Source organism: Leuciscus leuciscus (genome assembly GCF_965113295.1).
Source record: "Leuciscus leuciscus genome assembly, chromosome: 5".
NCBI classification, from domain to species: domain Eukaryota; kingdom Metazoa; phylum Chordata; class Actinopteri; order Cypriniformes; family Leuciscidae; genus Leuciscus; species Leuciscus leuciscus.
The window spans coordinates 12,853,362-12,872,404 of NC_138729.1; the positions used below are offsets into that span (position 1 = coordinate 12,853,362).

The window sequence follows — 19,043 nt, forward strand, 5'->3', positions numbered from 1 at the left end:
GACCTGTTAAGCAGGTTTTAGCTACATTTTCAAGCAGGGTAAGAACTTGTTGACTTTTCCACTCCGTTTCTCCAACCTTTATAACCACTCATATATTTGTTTACACTTATGGCCTTGGATGTTAAATAAAATTTCTATCATTAGCTTATTATAGACTCGCAGGAAAAGTAGCAAATAGAAACGGTCTGATGGCTGATCTAGGTAGTAGACTGGAAGGTATAGGAAGATATTGATATGAAATTATAGACTATTATAGACAGATAGCAAATGCTACATTTGACAAGTAGCACAAAACTACATATATTCAAAAAAATTGGGGGAGATTACTTTAACAAATATTCATAAAGGTCAAGTTTACCGATATTCAACCAACTTTGTGTTGTTACAATGTCACTGACAGGGTGTCACTAGTGTGAGGAAAGGCGGGACTTGCCCTAAAATTAGCATTTACCAAGCGCTAAAAAAAATGTGCTCCTTACAATGTGCATTTGAAAATCATCACCAACCATCTTCCCAGATTTGTTATGAGTTTATGAATATTGTTGTTGTCATTTACTAAATATTAAATATTTTTTATTAATTAGTTAAGTTATATTTCTTCTTCTACTGCTGCTTCTTCTTCTTCTTCTGCTTCTACTTCTATTTTAATGAGAAAAATCCCTGTTAGATTTTTTCCCCCAAAAATTGTAGTACTATTATTAGTAGTAGTTAGGGATGCGCCAATCCGATACTCAGTATCGGTATCGGCTCCGATACTGCCATTCTTTGCCGGATCGGGGGTTGGTCAGACGAGACCAATCCAAATCCGATATTGTGCATGCGTATACTATTCTGTGTTATTGTTAAGCCCCACAAAAGTCACAAAAACATTATAAAGCACCATAAAGTTTTCGTGTACCATATTATAAGTGTTCTGAAGCCATTCTTTTGTATAATGTGAGGTATATACAGTACTGTATATTTGTATAATGTATGTATTGCTGGCTGCTCTCCCTGCTCTTATTCATGCTAGGCTGCATGGATGCGCAGGTTCTTGCCCAGAACAGAACCGCCAATCCTAACTGTATGCTAATTGTCAATCGTATTTGATGATAGTGGTGCTGACTGAAGTACACTCGCAATTTTTCTAGAGTAACTACTGAATTATCCACTAATAGCATTTTTGTCATAGGTTATGATCATATTTTTTTTATTTGTTGTTTTTCTTTATAATGAAGTTGTATTTAGTAGATTGTGTTGAACACACAAAAGAGTGATTATCAGTTCAACACACAGTTATAGAAATTCTACTTGATTTAAAAAAGAACTGCACTGGTATCGGATCGGTATCGGTCGATACTCAGATTTTTTGTTATTGGATCGGTTCTGAAAAAATGGTATCGGTGGGTGCATCCCTAGTAGTAGTAGTACCCCGGAATGCGATTTCTAACGAGGGATAGAGTCCTGTACGGGTTCTGTTTGGTAAACCCACACCCACAGTACTTAAAAGTAGTTAACCTGTTATCCAACAGCAGCACTAATTTAATTCCGTACCCGACATGTTTGACATAATGCCCGCGACCCAAAACTGCTTTAAATCTATCAGGTAGACACATGTAGTAGTAGTAGTGGTAGTGGTGGTAGTGGTGGTGGTGGTGGTGGTGGTGGTAAAAGCCAGACATTGTTTGAATGTGGATGGTTGTAGCAGCGGTGCTTTAAAAGTGGATTAACAAAAAGATGCTACTTTTTGAGAAGGTTTTAGGTTTGTGCAAGCTTGTTTATGTTGAAATGGAAGGAAATCTCATTCCTTATTCCCGTAAGCTGTGGCTCATCACAATACTGATGTTACAGGATGCCCTGTGTACCCCGTCCTCTCATTGTGTGGTCCCTCCATCTTATTTCTGCCCTATTCAGCCTGGCCATGACCGCCTAGTCTCCTGACCTTCACTCCAGACTCCTTATCTGCAGCTCCAGTTGAAAGACAAATAGGAACTCAATACCGCTCAACATTAAATCGCCAACACCATTGACCGAGGGCGGCCGCACACACAGGATGCCAGCTGCATTGTTTAGTGCTGGCAAAACAATGCACAACAGGATTTCCTGCCTTTTCTCTCCCTGCAAGCAGTCACCCTGGCCACCACAGAACGTGGCTGTTTAGGTGGTGAGGGGGGTAAATCGGCTGCCCTCGTGGGATTTTACACTGAATTTTATCTGCCTGCCTTCACCCCCCTACTTCTCCACTCCTGTCTCGCCCCTCCTGCATTCCCTATCTCTCTTGCTCTTTTTAATCAAACACGCGTTCACGAGCTCTCTCTCTTTCACACGCTCACATCTTCTCTTCAAACACGTACATGCTCACACATTGTCCTGAAGTTCAAAGAGAGTGAAACGGCGACATGTCAGCTGACCGGCCCCCCTCCAATCAGATAAGTTCTGATGTAAGTCTTTAGCAGCTGCTTGGATCAGATGGAGTGTGCGGGAGCGCTAGAGGAGGCAGTGCAGTGCAGTATGGCTAAGTAGCGGCGAGACGCGCACACACAGCGAGAGAGCGTGAATGAGAGAGCGTGCGCTCCTCTTCTCTGGCATGGATGAGTCCAGCATTCTGAGGAGACGCGGGCTACAGGTAGGGAATATAAAGCGATCTGGGGCGTGGGTGTTTGCCGCTTCGTTGGGAGTTTTGTTGCTTTTGCATAAAGACCTGGATGTGGGATGAATTACAGAATGGAGTCTGTGTCTCCGCATGCTGAAACATCCAAATGCTGCACTGGAAGATGAAATGTGTGAGTTTTGTCTTTGAAAAGACTGCAAAGTGCAAACATTTGGTACTTGTTTCTGAATGTTTGCAAGTACTTTATACCTTTAGAAATTCTCAGTTTCTCAGATCATCAACTTCACAAAACTGATGCACTAGGAAAATATTTATTTATTTAAAAAGAAGTTGTCTTTCTTTTGTCTGAGTTCTTGGTAATGGTAATAAGATCAAAGGAAGCTGTACTTTTCTGACATAAAACTCATATTGAGGTGTTTGACAGCACATTTAATGTGACCAGTTGCTGTCATGGTATGTTTTTAATTTATTGTATTTTGAATATTGAATTCAGGCTGGATTCTGAGTAAGATGTTTTTTTGTTTTTTAAGAATGTTGGTAACTAAATAGTTTTGGTTATCGTTGACTTCCATTGTATGGGCTCAGGGTTAACTAGTATTCCATCCACTGGCTGTTAATCACAGTGCTCTTTGTGAAATGGTGAAGATAAATTGGGACTCTTGCAGTCTTTCCTTTGTTTAGGCATGTAAAGGGACACTTGTTAGTACACTCTCTACAGTATGTGCGATGTGGGCATCGGCACAGAAAAAAAAAAAAAAAAAAAAAAAAAACCTTTGCCCTGAGGAGAAGATTTAGTGTTCTGCTGTATGATTTCATGTTGGACACTGACAAATACATGTCAATGCACTATTCTGCACTCTGCCTCAGGCTATGATCTCATAAATCTGATGAGTTTCTTTTATGTTAGGGAACTTCCTGAAGTCATTGAGTTAATATTGTAATTGTCACTACAGCAGAGAAAGTCAGTGTTACATGGCTAAATTTAGACAGGTTGGTGTCGGTGAGAAGGTTGAGTCAATTAGCTGCTTTATGTCAATTACATCAAGGTAGCTGCAGCAAGCAGGGCAATTGTTCTGAGACCCACTAAACACACAGCGTCACTTCTAATTGTGTTTGGGAGAGCTTTCACTTCAATATAATTATGTTGGAGTTTAAATCTAAATGGCTTGCTCACACCAAGAGAGAATATTCGCCACACAGTCTTCAATAGAAACAATGTGTTTATTTTAACTTGATTTCCTATTTACACCTGGGATGATAATTTGTAATTGTCTGACAACAGAGCAAGGTTTTTTCCCCCTAGATATCATTCATTCATTTGTGCATTCATTCATTTGTGCATTAATTCATTTGTGCATTCATTCATTCATTCATTCATTCATTTGTGCATTCATTCATTTGTGCATTCGTGCATTCATTCATTCATTCATTCATTCATTCATTCGTGCATTCGTTCATTAATTCGTGCATTCATTCATTCGTGCATTAATTCATTCGTGCATTAATTCGTTCATGCATTCATTAATTTGTGCATTCATTCGTTCATTCATTTGTATATTAATTTGTGCATTCATTAATTTGTGCATTCATTAATTTGTGCATTCATTAATTTGTGCATTCATTAATTTGTGCATTCATTAATTTGTGCATTCGTTCATTCATTTGTGCATTCGTTCATTCATTTGTGCATTCGTTCATTCATTTGTGCATTCGTTCATTTGTGCATTCATTCATTTGTGCATTCATTCATTTGTGCATTCATTTGTGCATTCATTCATTCGTGAATTCATTCATTTGTGCATTCATTCATTCGTGCATTAATTTGTACATTCATTCTTGTATTGTTTGCATTCATTCACTCATTCCTTTTCTTTCTTGTATTGTTTGCATTCGTTCACTCATTCCTTTTCTTGTATTGTTTGCATTCATTCATTCATTTTTCTTCCTTGTATTGTTTGCATTCATTCACTCGTTCCATTTCATTCTTGTATTGTTTGCATTCATTCACTCATTGAAGAGATAGTTCACCAAAAAAAAAAAAAAAAAAAAAAATTCTATCATCATTTACTCACCCTTATGTCGTTCAAAACCTGTATGAGTTTCTTTCTTCTGTTGAACTAAAAAGAAGATATTTTGAAGAATGTTGGTAACCAGACAGTTGACAGTAGCCATTGACATTCATAGTAGGAAAAATACAATAGCAGGAAGTTCTCTACATAGAAGAAACCGTATAAAAATGTCCCCCCCCCCCACACACCACACACACACACACTATAGTATCTCAGATTTATGAGATCATTGCCTGAGGCAGAGTGCAGAATTGTGATTTGACATGTATTTGACTGACAAATGAAAACACTGTGTCCAACATGAAATCATTCAGCAGAACACTAAATCTTTATTTTTTCTAAACTTCGTCGTTCGTTCGTTCGTTCATTCATTCATCATTCGTTTGTCTTTTACAAGCAAGAAGACCGTTCAATTGAAGCGTTACAGTCTGTTTAAACAACATGCCGTATTAAATGATCAGCCATCTTTCACTTTCCAAAGCATTAATAATGTCTTCACTACCTCCCAAATGTTCTGCCTATTATGACATTAAATTGAGTAATGCAATTCAAAAAGACTAAAACATATTGTTAAGCAAATAAACATGGGTCTTCCTGGCTGTATCTTGTAGGATTGCCTGGATCTGCTGGGTTATCGTTGTCAGCAGAACATATTGAAATGGGCAGTTAATACTGGCAGGTAATTAGAATTAATAGACAGTAGTAGTGCTGTATTAGCTTTGTAATTACAGTTGCAGTGAATATGTGCTTTCAGAAGTCTCACAGGGTCACCTCTCCCTGCATTTATTTAGTTGCATTGAGCTTCACTTCACATTTAGGCCTGGTCTAATAAAAAAAGATGTGCACATATAATTTGCATGAAAGTAATTATTTGGCAATTTTGAGGTATATGGATTGTGTGTGTGTTTTTTGTGTGTTTTTGTGTGTGTGTGTGTGTGTGTGTCTAAGGGCTGTGCAATCAAAATAAATGTATGGAAGTCAATAAATACCTGTTGTGATATATACACTGAATATCTTACGTTGTTTGTTTGGTGAATAACTTGCTTTCATATTTGATTTGAATTATGTGTATAGTGAACAATCTTAGTTTGTCACTTTCACAAAGGCTGGATAGGGTAAGAGTGTTTTGCTGAGCATAATATATGATGATATATCAGAATTCAATAAGTGTGATTGATAATGTCTAATGAAGGAGGTTTGTGCTCATATTGACACATCAATAAATTCTCATTTTTCCACACTATTAATGTGCATGATTCACATATTAACTGTTTGGCTTTTTATTTTTATGCACTGGAAAGCAGACTGGGCTGTGCATTTACTATGGCTACGTTCACAGTCACCTGCTTTTACTTACTGCTCGATGTCCTGTTCATACAGCAACTTACAGCAGCTTATATATCTGGGTGGAGAGTGCAGCGTATTTGAGTAATGCGTAGAACACAAAGTGTACGGGGCTCCGGTGGAGAACAGTGACTGGATTTAAAACCTTCATATCTCATATCTCCATCACTGTAAGATACCAAACCACACATGGAAACCCGCAACACACGGTACACATGCGTTTGTTCAGCGCAGAGAGGCTCTCTCGCACTGTGACAGACAACTAGTTGCGCTCATACAGTGCAGGTTTTCCAAGAATGCAGTTGTGAGTCCAGAAAATGTATGGTTGTTATTTCGGTTATAGAATGCTGTTGTCACTCCCGTAAATAACTGAACTGTGTGTGAACGTAACCGTATTAAGGTCTCAAATAAATGTAAGCCATTTGTAGGTTAATTTCCCGAAGAGCAAAAACATTGGCCTTGTGGGGCTTTCAAAACATTGCTCTGTTTGTCTGATCATCCCGATCCAGACCGACACAGCAACATGATTTCTACCAATGGGATGAGTTTGGGGTGGGGATATCTTTTTAAATGGCCAATAGAGGACTAGGGGAGTGTTTGGGGAAAATCAATATTTTTGCAGCTCCGAGTAGGTCAATTAAATGATAATATAATATGTTTTGTTATTATGTTCAACTTAAACGCTATATCCTGATGCTGGATTCATCTAAAATACTAATACTGCAACAACGGCATGTTTGTTCTGATATTTGGGGTAGTTTTGAGTTCTTTCTATATTCATGGCAATATCAAAAGCCCACCAGTCCCAGCTCAGTGTGTGTTCCGCTCTTTTGGAAGTTATCAGCACATCTAAGTTAAATTTGTGTGCTCTGCGTGCCATATGCTGCCTATCTGCTCGGTTGACACGGTGTTAATCTAACAGTGGGAGCTCGACTCTTGGCCAGTAAATACACACTTCTTCACATACACTTCTTAGACTGCGGGCGAATCATAAATTGACAGGGAAAAAATGGAGATATAGCCTTTCATGGATTGCAGAAGGTAAGTTAAGTTAGACTTTGTGGAGAGATTGAAAAAAATGATGAAATAAGAAGAGAAATTGCAAAGGTGGGTCTGACTGACATAAATAGAGTCGGACTTTAGGAATGTTGAAATTAGATAGAAGTGCTTTTCACCTTCAGAGGTGCTAATGAAAGGAAACAAGTACAGGAAACGCTGACTTCAAATGAGTCAGAAAAAGTTTGTCACGGTTAAATGACCCACATCAAACAAATGTACATTTTTATCCGATTGTTGCTTGATGAAGATTAAATTAAATTTGCTTGGAAATCATCCACTGTTTTTGTCCTGCATAGAATTAGATATTTTAAAATGCATAATAATATTTACATTTTAAATTTTAAATTAACATCCTATGAAGCAGATCTGTGCTCATGAATGTATTACTTATATTTACATATATTTGATATTTGCAATATTTTCCTTTTATTATATTATGTTGATAAAATAATGTTTGGGTTTTTGACATGACAGACACTATCACTTTGCAGGACACTGCTGCCACTGCTTGATACAGTGTTATATTTGTCTTTTTTTCTAAATCTGGTAAATTGTGTGCATTTTTATCAAATACTATTAAGATTACCAGTAATATTTAGGTCTATACTGTTAAAAATTAATTTGACGACAATGTCATTTTGCTGGTTTCACACTTTTTTTTTTTTCACATATTTTCAAACCAGTCTGAATCCACAAACCAGTCTGTTTCAGCATCCATGACTAATTATTGCATATCGTCACCTTCCTAAAATAATTGCCTAAATCATTTTTTGACAAAAATGATTTTTTTGCATAAGTCATCTCCTCATGATGCTGGCCACCTCTGGTAAAATCGCCCACGTCCTCAGTTGAACAGATCATGCAATTCTACCCCTGTAATATAATGGCTTATGTCAAGAGTCTGACTTAGGCCGTTTTATTTTGCCTAAGTCAAAAGACTTACAATTTTACAAGCTTTTCAAGATGGCAGCTGCATCAAGAAGAACGGAAATCTACTCAACCTTTAAAGTTAGGTTCAGTTTTTTGTGTTTTCTGAGAAACCTGCAAAAATGACTTAGGCAATTATTTTAGGAAGGTGATGATATGTAACTAATAGTGTCTTTAATTTGATTTGAGGTAAGTAAGGAAGGTAATTTGATTTTAAAGTATGAAGTACTGTAAGTACAGTATGAATCACTGAACAGAAAAACCTAACTGTCACAGTGTGATAAATGATCATATTTGAAATGGAAGGGTTATGTGTGTGTTACTGTGCTGAGGTGATAGTCTCTCTAAACACAAGTTACTATAACCTTAATGAAAAGAAAAAAGCTTTTACTCTCGGTTTTATTGCATTCTCTACGGTCAATTAGATATGCCATTGTAATTATAGACTTTCACATAGTGGAGTAATAATATAAATCAAAATGCTCAGACAAAAGGACAAAATAGTGCAGAGCAATATATATGATGGTTTGAAGGGAAGCTAGACACGTTCCTTCAGCCTGTCATATCAGCTGACCTTTACAGATGATGAAAACATTGGTCTGTGGCCCTAAGGGATCTCTGGGTGCCATGACCACATTATTAGCTGGATTGACCTCCATAGTACTTCCCAACTCTTGTACCCTGACCACTGACCCCAGACCTGCTGTCTGACCAATACAAACTCCAGCTGAATGCCGAGTTTTTCCTTTTTACTGGATTAACAATGTAAGCACTCCCCTAACTTCATGGTTTCCGTAAGCTTGGTTATTGTGAACATTTTCTATGCCATAGAAATGGTGTTTATTGATCAGTAAATTATTATGTGTATCAAAGAAAGAAAAGTAAGCAATAAAATCCAAGAAACCGTGGTTTACAGTGATTTTAGAACGACCAAGAGGCGTTGTTGGGCACAATATGGTAGGGAGACACAGCAAAACAATTTCATATTTAATTGATAACAATTAATCTTCTGCCAAGCAATCTTGTTCTTTAGCAGAATGGTTGACAAGCTACAGTACACAGTCTTGGCACAGTAACACTGATCTAAGGATGTAACAGGTATGGGTTTATAGAGTATTTTAAAATGGCTTTGAACGTGGCTCAGCCAATTATACTGGATCAGAAATGTCTGTTTTATCAAGATATCGATTAACGTCGCTGATATCGGTTAGATTTTTAATAACACTTATGTAAGTCAATGAGACTCAAACATTTCCCAGTAAACACCGGTACGTTCATTTGGTGCATCATTTGGAATACATGCTTTGTTCTTTTTTAATTGTCCTATTTGTGTTTAGATATAACAAGTAAATTTACATACATTCTAAATTGTAAATGCCTCAAATATCAGTTATTGAGCGTCTTAGAGAAGTAAATTAACAAATATGTCTTCCATGCTTGTGCTATGTTCAGTAAATGGTTAGTGGTTTGATTGCATCGTGTTACACTCTTAGGCCATGCACGTGCTGCAGCGCTTTTGGAGAACAGCTGTACACTAGAGTTTCAACGCAATCTCATTTATGGAGTATTTGTATGTATTTTACATAAAGTGTGGTTCTACCATACATACATTTACTTACGCTTCCATAGACACTGAAACGTACAATACTGACGTATTGACAGCAATGTCATAAATGATTTCCGCATGAACAACTTTACAGACGTACAAATGTGTATAAATCCTAATTTACGGATATTAAAATCATGGCATTAATATCTTGATTTGATTGTATTCAGTTGCCAAATGTACAAAAATTTATGTTTTGTACCTCTAAATGTTACATATGAATACCATGTATTAACAATGGGACAAGGCTGCAGATTACTTTTTACTAGATGACTAGTAACCTTAATTATGAGACACCCCCAAAAAATACAAATTATCTTACTGATTTTAAATGATTTAAGCTCCAGAACATTACAGTGGTTACAGACACCTCCACTATTCAAAATCTTATGAAGCCATGCAAATTTTTTTATTCAATGAAAATCATCCCATCTTCCTGTGCTGTAGCTCTCAAATCTCATTTGCGCTGAAGAACAAATTATGTTTGTCACCAAACCTGGCACGATGTGCATTGACGTGAAATGCACCAGCATAATAAAATGTGAAATCTAAAACACAAAACTAATATGCCTGAAGACTTGGAATGCGAGTTTTTCATGATATTTCCCCCCCCTCTGTTATTTTTGAGTTTAATAGTATAAATCATCATCCATTTTCATTCTACGGAAAATAACTGATTAAGCATTATGAAAAAAAAACAAAACAAAAAAAAAACATCTGTTCTATCTGTCATAAAGATTTGTATCAACAAGGAAGAGTACATTTATTTTTTTCGCTGATCTATTACTTTAATGCTTGTAGAGGCTTATTATTCATTTGGTAAACACTGCAGAGTCGGGGAATGTTGCATATTTCCCTTGCCATTGTAAAGAGTGAGTCACTCTGCTTGCTTACTCTCTGAAGTTAAAGCATTCATCTTATCATAAATCTTAATGTAAACATTGCTCCTCTTGACCGGGGGTCTCAGCACCACTGTCCTTGGGGCGAATGACAGATGGTAGATCTGGTTAACCTTTTCCATCAGAAACACGTTGAGAAAAGAAAAGAAAGGAAAAAAACGTTGAAAGAGGGGGGAAGCCCTTACATATACAAGTCAGCATTTCACACTGCCACACTTTTGATCTTGCGATGGTGCAGAAATGCAGCAATTTCAAAGGGAATTATTAATATGCTATCATGGCAAGGTCTTTAAAACAGTATCACTAAAGCTTTGATGTTGCTGGGACGTTATGAAGTTTCATGTCGTGGTCAGGACATGCAAAAATGCTGAGTTTTAAGGCAGTAGACAGATGTTTTACTGTTTTTCTGTTATGTCAGATAAGAGGAGTTGAGTTACTGGGCTGCTTTGCTTTGGAATTTTACATTGCAATTACATGCTGTCATTAAATTGACTGAAGTTAGATGTCTTCAAACGCCCATGGATGGTTTGAAGTTGTCTGTCAATACCTCAAACATTATGTTTGAAGGCACCATGACCTTGTGCTGATCTCAAATTTAATTTATTCATAGTTAAAAGACAGAGGATCCAAAAGCTGCAGTTTTAAATTTGAAAAGAGTGAAATTTGGCCATGTGTAAAAAAAAAAAAAAAAAAAAGAATAAAAAGGTCTGCCCAAAATGGCTACTTTTAAAAACATATATCTCAATATTGTAACTTTTCTCAACAGAATATTTGATGATGAGATAAATCACTTTATTCATGCTTTTGCTCTAAAATGCATTAAGGGAGTCGCATAATAATACTGCATACAATGTTCACTGTATAAAATAAAATAAATATAGATTAATCCTTATTAAAGTTACAAAAGTTATTCGGTCAAGAGCAGTGAGTGATTTGTTTGTCTTTTGGTGTTTGATTTAACGTTAAAAAACAGGAATCACTACAGCAATATAGGCTGTTGTCATATAATACGATGCATGGATCCAATATACTAATACTGTACACATGTGTTGTCTTTCTTAGCTGTTTACATTTACTTTTAAAAATAAATATCTACATTTGCTAGGGTACTCGTCAAGTCGGGCATGTTGACAACTTTTGCGTGAATTTGTCCGTCCAAGCGCAAGAAGAAAACGTCTCCGGTTACTTTCATAACCTTGATTTCCTGAGAGAAGGGAACGAGATATTGCCTGCTAACGCTTTCGTATCTTCCCCTCCTCCTCGAAATACTGAAGTCCGATTGCATGTCACCAGTAAAATGTTACTGGCCAGTTGTGTTTGGGCGCATGAGCTGGGCGGAGCCACCCATTATTTAGCTCGGCGCTCTACGCCATTGTCTCAGAATCTTTTGACTGCCAAGAGGGGCCTGTAAGACTGAGTGTGTAACAGCGGTGAACGCAATGTCTCGTTCCCTTCTCTCAGAGAACCACGGTTACGAAAGTAACCGGAGACATTCCCTTTCGAGTCGATCTCTCTGGATTGCATGCTAACACTTTGGGGACCACATAAAATCCCGTTGTGTTATCCAACATAAGCACAGAGAACAAGGCCTCACAGGTAGCCAGACTACAACATCAAGCCCGTTGACCACCCATTATTTAGCTCGGCGCTCTACGCCATTGTCTCAGAATCTTTTGACTGCCAAGAGGGGCCTGTAAGACTGAGTGTGTAACAGCGGTGAACGCAATGTCTCGTTCCCTTCTCTCAGAGAACCACGGTTACGAAAGTAACCGGAGACATTCCCTTTCGAGTCGATCTCTCTGGATTGCATGCTAACACTTTGGGGACCACATAAAATCCCGTTGTGTTATCCAACATAAGCACAGAGAACAAGGCCTCACAGGTAGCCAGACTACAACATCAAGCCCGTTGACCTTCTACATATCATTTAGCAGACCTTGTGGAAACTATGAACAGCCAACAAAAGACAAGCCCCAACCCTTCACGGGCAGGGGCTGCTCAATGGCAGTATCGCACAAGAGAGAGCCACAGCGAACCAGCAAAACCATGCAAGTGTTAAGATCATGTTGATTTTGGCAAGCACAAATGCATGCATGTACCTGATTATGAATAACAGCGCACATTCATATCTCAGTCACCATTCACATTCGAGAGCGACTTGAGTGCTCACTGAGCCCCAACTAACTGTCCAAGCAGTGTCTGAATGGCTGACTCAACATTGATGGGTAGCATATAGTTTATCTGTGTTCTTAAAGCCATCTCTGGTATTTTCAAAAGAACATATTATATTTATAATGCAATGCTAATCGACGTAGCATTAATTACAGTATAGAATACAAAAAAAGTCTGCCTCATTCTGTGAATAGCAGCCACATTTCAAACACTCGACTAAAAACGAGTAAAAACTTGCAATGTTTGGCGCATTTTGGTTTTCAAATGCACATCTCAAGTGGCTCAAACTCACAGCGATTGCAGAGATGGAGCAGCATTTACCACTCCTCACTGTGAAATATTATTGTTTAGCACATTATAAACATCTACGTTTGAGCAGATATCCACGGACACAGTATTTCACTGTAAACACTGGTCTAAACATTCTAATATTCATCACGTTACAGTGTGAACACATTACTTGGACACATGCCATGAATATGAAGGAGGTTTTAAGCATGTTAATGACAATTGTCATTAAGTGTCATTCGCTCAATTATGTCGTCTTCTTTTTTAATGCAAAGATGACATTGTTCGAGATGTCTTTGTGACATCTTGACATAAACCAATACATCATAACCCGTCAGTGTCTTTGTCAAGACAACTTGACGTTACCAAGACAACATAACCTGTCATATATATGTCATAAACATGACATAGCAGATTAATCATCAAACTTAAGAAGCTACTTAGCTTTTGGGTTAAAACAAAGGCAATTTATCAAAAACATAAAAGAAATCTTACCAACCCCCAAGTTTTGAACATTAGTGTATAATTTGAAAATAAAATGCACAATAAAAGCAAATATTAATCAAATATATTAATTAATATTTAAATATGTATAGGAAGTATCTTAAAATACCAAGTATAATGTAAATATTTGACATGCATCCCCAAGCCCTAATGCTTACCTATACATAATCTAACCTGCATTTCTTGCAAAAAACATCATGCATTCTTGTACCGCGTACATAGGGCAATTGGTGTGTTTCATCCTGTTATGGTATTCCCAAAACAACATTCTCCTAAACTCAGCCAATGAATTCAGTAAATTATTTTATTGGTACTGATTTTTCAAGTTGGCTTTCTTGAAACTTTTCAAAACAAACATTTTCAGACATTTTAAAATGTGTAGTTTGAACTGGTTTGCTGTTTTTCCATAAAATCTTGCTTTGCATCTTATGCAGGATGGACCTTTTCCACAATGTTCATAATACAGACTGCTTTAACCATTGAAACGATGGAAATATAATTCAATCATTCTCGACTTTCCACAGGCACATCTCTCCTAGTAGCTTTGAGAGTGAATGGTAATGCATATATTCATGTTCAGCCGTGGGTGAGCCTGCCAGCGTTGAATTCATGGTTAAACCCTGCTAGAGTCGCACCATTTCACTGCTGTTCCCTGCTGTGCTCTGCAGCAGCTCCAGCGCTGCTTTTCAATCATTATTTTTGAATAGTGTGAGGCTACGATATCTCAGGGTGCCGTTGCACCATACGGCAGAGCTTGAAGTCACAGTCGCACATCAAAAGTTCAGAACTAGCTGCTGCTGGAAACATGACATCCCATTTTTGGAAACTGTGGTCCAGCTCAATTATATGTTGAACACTTAATTGTTTTCTGTTAATGAGAGTGATGCAGGAACGGAGATGTTAAAAATGTATTTCAGTATAAATTACAAATTACTGATTAAAAATATAATTATAATCACTGTATGAAAGTTACTGGATTTACTCAAGACACTTTTTTTGTTAATGTTGTACTGTAACTACTGTCTTTTCATTTTCTCTTTTATTTTAATATACATGTAGACCTTTTATTGTATTGAATTCAGTAATGGTAATAGCACAGAGTATATGTATGTAATTATACATATATTAGAGTATATTAGAGCCCAGAATACCATAATACTTTAGCTCTTCATCCCTCCTATAAAAGTCAAAGGTCTCAAATTGGATCTATTAATGTATCAGCTCAAATGCCCTCTTGTGGCCTCCTGTGACTATTGCATGTGCTTACTGAATAGTGATAACTTCTGCATCCACAGATGATCAAATGGGATCGTTGTAAATTGTATTAATTTACACCAGTTTAACCATCGTTACAGATTTGCTGGCAATACAATTTGGCTTAGCAATATATTTTTGGGCAAATAAGGTTGAAAGTTATTTTATAACTTCACTTGAGGTTTGAAGGAATAAACACGTAATCTAAAATTGATTATTTATTTTAATATATCTGCTGCTATGACTCAGCAGGTTTGTTTCCACAGTAAAATTGACTAAATTCATTCCTGTTTTGATCAGATATCCACTACTGCTCAAAAGTTTGTGGTTAGAATTTTTTCAAAAATGACAGTAAATACATTATAAAATGTTACAAAAGATTACTCTTTCAACTAAATACTGTTCTTTTGAACTTTCTATTCATCAAAATATCCTGCAAAAATAATGTACCATTTCAACAAATTATATATATTAAGCAGCACAACTGTTTTTTTTTTACATTGATGATAGTAGATAGTACATTTCATGAGCACCAAATCAGCATATTAGATTTTTTTCTGAAAGTGCATGTAACACTGGAGTAAAAGCTAAGTTTAATCAGATTTGCCATCACAGGATTTTATATATATTTTTATTTTATTTTGTTTTTATTGTAATCATGCCTCACAATTATATTTTTTTTCTGACACTATTTTAATTTTTTTATATTTTTATATATATATAAATACAGCCTTGTTGAGCATAAGACACATCTTTCTGGAACCCCAACCTTACCTTATTGACTTCAAACCTTTGAATGGTGGTGTATTCAGAACTATACCAAATGTTTGTGTTGTCACACAGGGCTGCATGAATGGTAGAGGTTAAATATTCATGTTTTCTTTGGAACTGAATGGATCTGGAGAGATTGAAAACTGGGTCACCACTAGCTCCACTTGGGTTACTGTTGAAATCTGGGACACCTGTTAGCATCCACTGATGATGAATGACTAAGCAAAGACTGCTCATAATTGGCTGTCATGGTGCCCATGCTGCACATCAGGGGCAGAAGAAATGATTTTAACATTAAAAACACATTACCATTAAGCATTAAATGTTTCTTTACATTATTGTTTATTTTTAATTTTTTATTATTCTGTCGTGGAAATGAACTTTGTTCTTTCTTTGTGCTTTCTTACAGAAAGAGCTCAGCCTTCCCAGACGAGGAAGTTTGTGAGTAAACCTACTTTGATTGTCTTTAATTTAATAGTCACCAATACACAAGAGAGTCTAGATATAAACCTACATCAACAGCAAAACATTTATAGATTTTCATCCTCTACAGACCGTAGTCAGGGTAGGCACACTTTTAAAAAGTGAATTACCAGATTTTATTATTAAAAGAATAAATGCATCTCATTCTTTTAGCCATATTAGTTTATTCTTCTTCTTTTTGCTGTTTATTTCCTGCTTTGAAGATTTTGAGAGACGAAATATGAAAAGTGCCTAGTTAGCTAAATTTCAGTTTATGTAAATTACCCTCCCAATTACTTCCCATGTCGAGGTTCTATATGCAAGTTGACGAGTAAACAATTTTTCTGTTGTCTTCATCCACATAAAAAGATTAGCTTTTTTTAAAGCATGGCTTGCATTCTTCGTATGTATGTACGGATTTATTTATTTATTTAAATATATATTTTTGGACTTGCTCATTTGCATATAAATAATGTGAAATAAAACCTTGTTTAGAAATCATGCAGTTGTTACCTGGCGGTTAATGCTATAACGTTATGCACCCAACAATACCCAGGTTTGAATCCTCCTCTTTTGTGTTCTGTTACTGATCTACTGTCTTTTTATGAAAGGAATAGTTCACCCAAAAATGTTAATTTCCTGATTATTTACTCACCCCAAGGCAATCCAAGATATATATGATTTTCTTTCCTCAGCCAAAGAGAAAATTAAGGTTGTAGAGGAGAACATTGTAGACCATTTTTGACGGTCCAAAATCCATATTTAGGCAGCTTCAAAGGGCTCCACATGACCCCAGTCGACAAATAAGAGTCTTATTTAGCGAAAGATCAGTAATTTTCAGAATAAAAAAAATATATATATACTTTCTTAACTATAAATGCTTGCCTTGGTCCAGCTTTGTGAAGCACGTTCACAAGACGTTATACACGTTAGATGGAGAGAGAATGCTTTCCTCCAAAACCTTAATTTCTCTTCAGCTGAGTAAAGAAAGTCATATACGTCTTGCAGGACCTTAGGGTGAGTAAATATTTAGGACATTTTCATTTTTGAGTGAACTATTCTTTTAAAGGCAAAAAGATAATTAGTAAAACTGATTAAAATGATGGAATGCATACCATTAAAACTTCTAGATGTTGGGTAATGGCATACCTGCAGATACCAATGAGTTTTGTTTGAGTTCAAGGCTTCCAGGCAATCTCTTGCATAGACGATCACACAGGTTTCTTCCATTTCACCTAGTCTTGAAATTTGACGGTGACCAGAATTTTGAAAAGTCAGATCTTTAACTGTCATCTGCATTAGGCCCTCAAAAAATTGTCATCTATATGTCATTTACTCATGTCATTCTAGAACTATATGATTTGTTTCTTCTTATTTGGAACAGGAAAGAAGATATTCTGATGTCAATAGAACATAATTTTTTTTTTTTTTTCATGTAATAAAAGTCAGTGGGATCCATTGTTGTTTTAGACTTTCATTGAATTGACAAAAAAAACATACACCCAAAAAAAAAAACAAAAAAAAATTCTACGTTGTTCCAAATGTGTATATTTTTTTTTGTCAATTCAATGAAAGTCTAAAACAACAATGGATCCCACTGACTTTTATTACATGAAAAAAAAAAAAAAAAAAAAAATTATATTCTATTGACATCAGAATCTCTTCTTTCCTGTTCCAAATAAGAAGAAACAAATCATATAGTTCTAGAATGACATGAGTAAATGACATATAGAAGAAATAGTCCTACAGGTTTGAAATGACTCAAAGGCAAACTTGACTCAAATTTTTTCGTTTTTTAATGTGATCTAAAGCCTTGTTTACTCAAGTCTCTTTATAGAATGTGTTTTCATCCCTTACATTGATTAATGAAACCTTCACTTCCTGTGGATGATGTCTGGCTTAGATTTTATCTGGGAATTGATCCATCAATAAGTGTTATGATCTGAGGAATTCTTGGGTAACAGAACAAACCTTTACAGTTCACAAATACGTTTACATCCCAGCCATTGTTTTGGAGTTTCAAACACAAGAAGTTTTATAATAATCTAAGATTGCAATAATGATGTGTTTGTAATAATTATAAGATTGAATCTCCGCCATTATTACCTGCCTACTGACCATCATTTAGTTGTTCACATGGGTTTAACTGTTAAATAAAAAAAAAAAGATATATAATCATTTCAAAGCTCCTACAGTGTACATATTGTTTTGTCAGCGATGTTTCTACTAAACTTTCTTAGAACTTTTAGGAGAAACAAAATAAATTTATAAACGTATAAAAAAAAAAAAAATATATATATATATATATATATATATATATATAGAAATAGGATTAAAACTAATGTGATAAAGAATATTTGAGCATTTGATTTAGGCTTTGGTATCGGAGCAGCTTGTGAAATCGTTGCAATGTCTTTTGAAACTTTAGAGGTGGTACTGTACATGTGTGAGAACTGGGATCTTTATGAAAATATGAGAAACAGGCCGTGCCAAAAATCTAAATTTGATCTTCATTTAATCTCATTAATGTCCAGGACAAACAGTTAGGAAATGTAAGGTATCTTACTGGTGATTTATTTATTTTGTATAAGTGTTGTCAACATGCCATTGGTTTAAAATATTTCCTCACAAATTATTAAATAATGTATTCATTATATTTGGAAACATAAACACAGCTTGATAAGTGATCACCCAGGACCATTAACCCTTGCATTCCTTTTAAACGTCATGTTACTGTATCTTCTCTCACAGCATTCTCTGATGTCTGTAAACACACAGATTATATTACCAATGCTCGAAGTGGGCCAGTACACACTTCTATATTTTAATCTGTAGTGTATCCTCATTTTGTCTTGCGTACCGGCCCTTCTTACTTGTTGCCGGTACTCTGACCGCCTACATTTCATACCCCTACGTGATTTCAACCATGGGGGACCACCCCAACCCCCCTAACCAAGAACCTCCAAACATGATCAAAATGTTGTACGTATTTGTACTTGCCATTACGTTTTAGTTTACCACTTGTAATCACATGGAATCAATAAAAATGCCTTCAGGGTGTAAGGGGTTAACAGTGACCATCAACAGAGAGCTTGCAT

General features: G+C 36.1%; 1 protein-coding gene and 1 long non-coding RNA gene across 9 annotated transcripts in view; one reads left to right on the forward strand and one right to left on the reverse strand.

Annotated features, from left to right (window-relative positions):
* mast4 (microtubule associated serine/threonine kinase family member 4) overlaps positions 1 to 19,043 on the forward strand; it is a 137,094-nt gene that overhangs the window by 58,281 nt on the left and 59,770 nt on the right. For 5 of the 8 annotated variants that reach the window (XM_082171351.1, XM_082171361.1, XM_082171359.1 and 2 more), the window contains exon 4: positions 15,893 to 15,924. In XM_082171351.1, the coding sequence (XP_082027477.1) occupies positions 15,893 to 15,924 (32 nt within the window). Of the gene's footprint in view, positions 1 to 1,710; positions 2,606 to 15,892; positions 15,925 to 19,043 lie in introns of those variants that run through there. The other 3 variants (XM_082171366.1, XM_082171352.1, XM_082171357.1) reach the window with 2 other exon arrangements.
* LOC309500004 overlaps positions 1 to 19,043 on the reverse strand; it is a 368,298-nt gene that overhangs the window by 15,246 nt on the left and 334,009 nt on the right. The window lies entirely within an intron of this gene.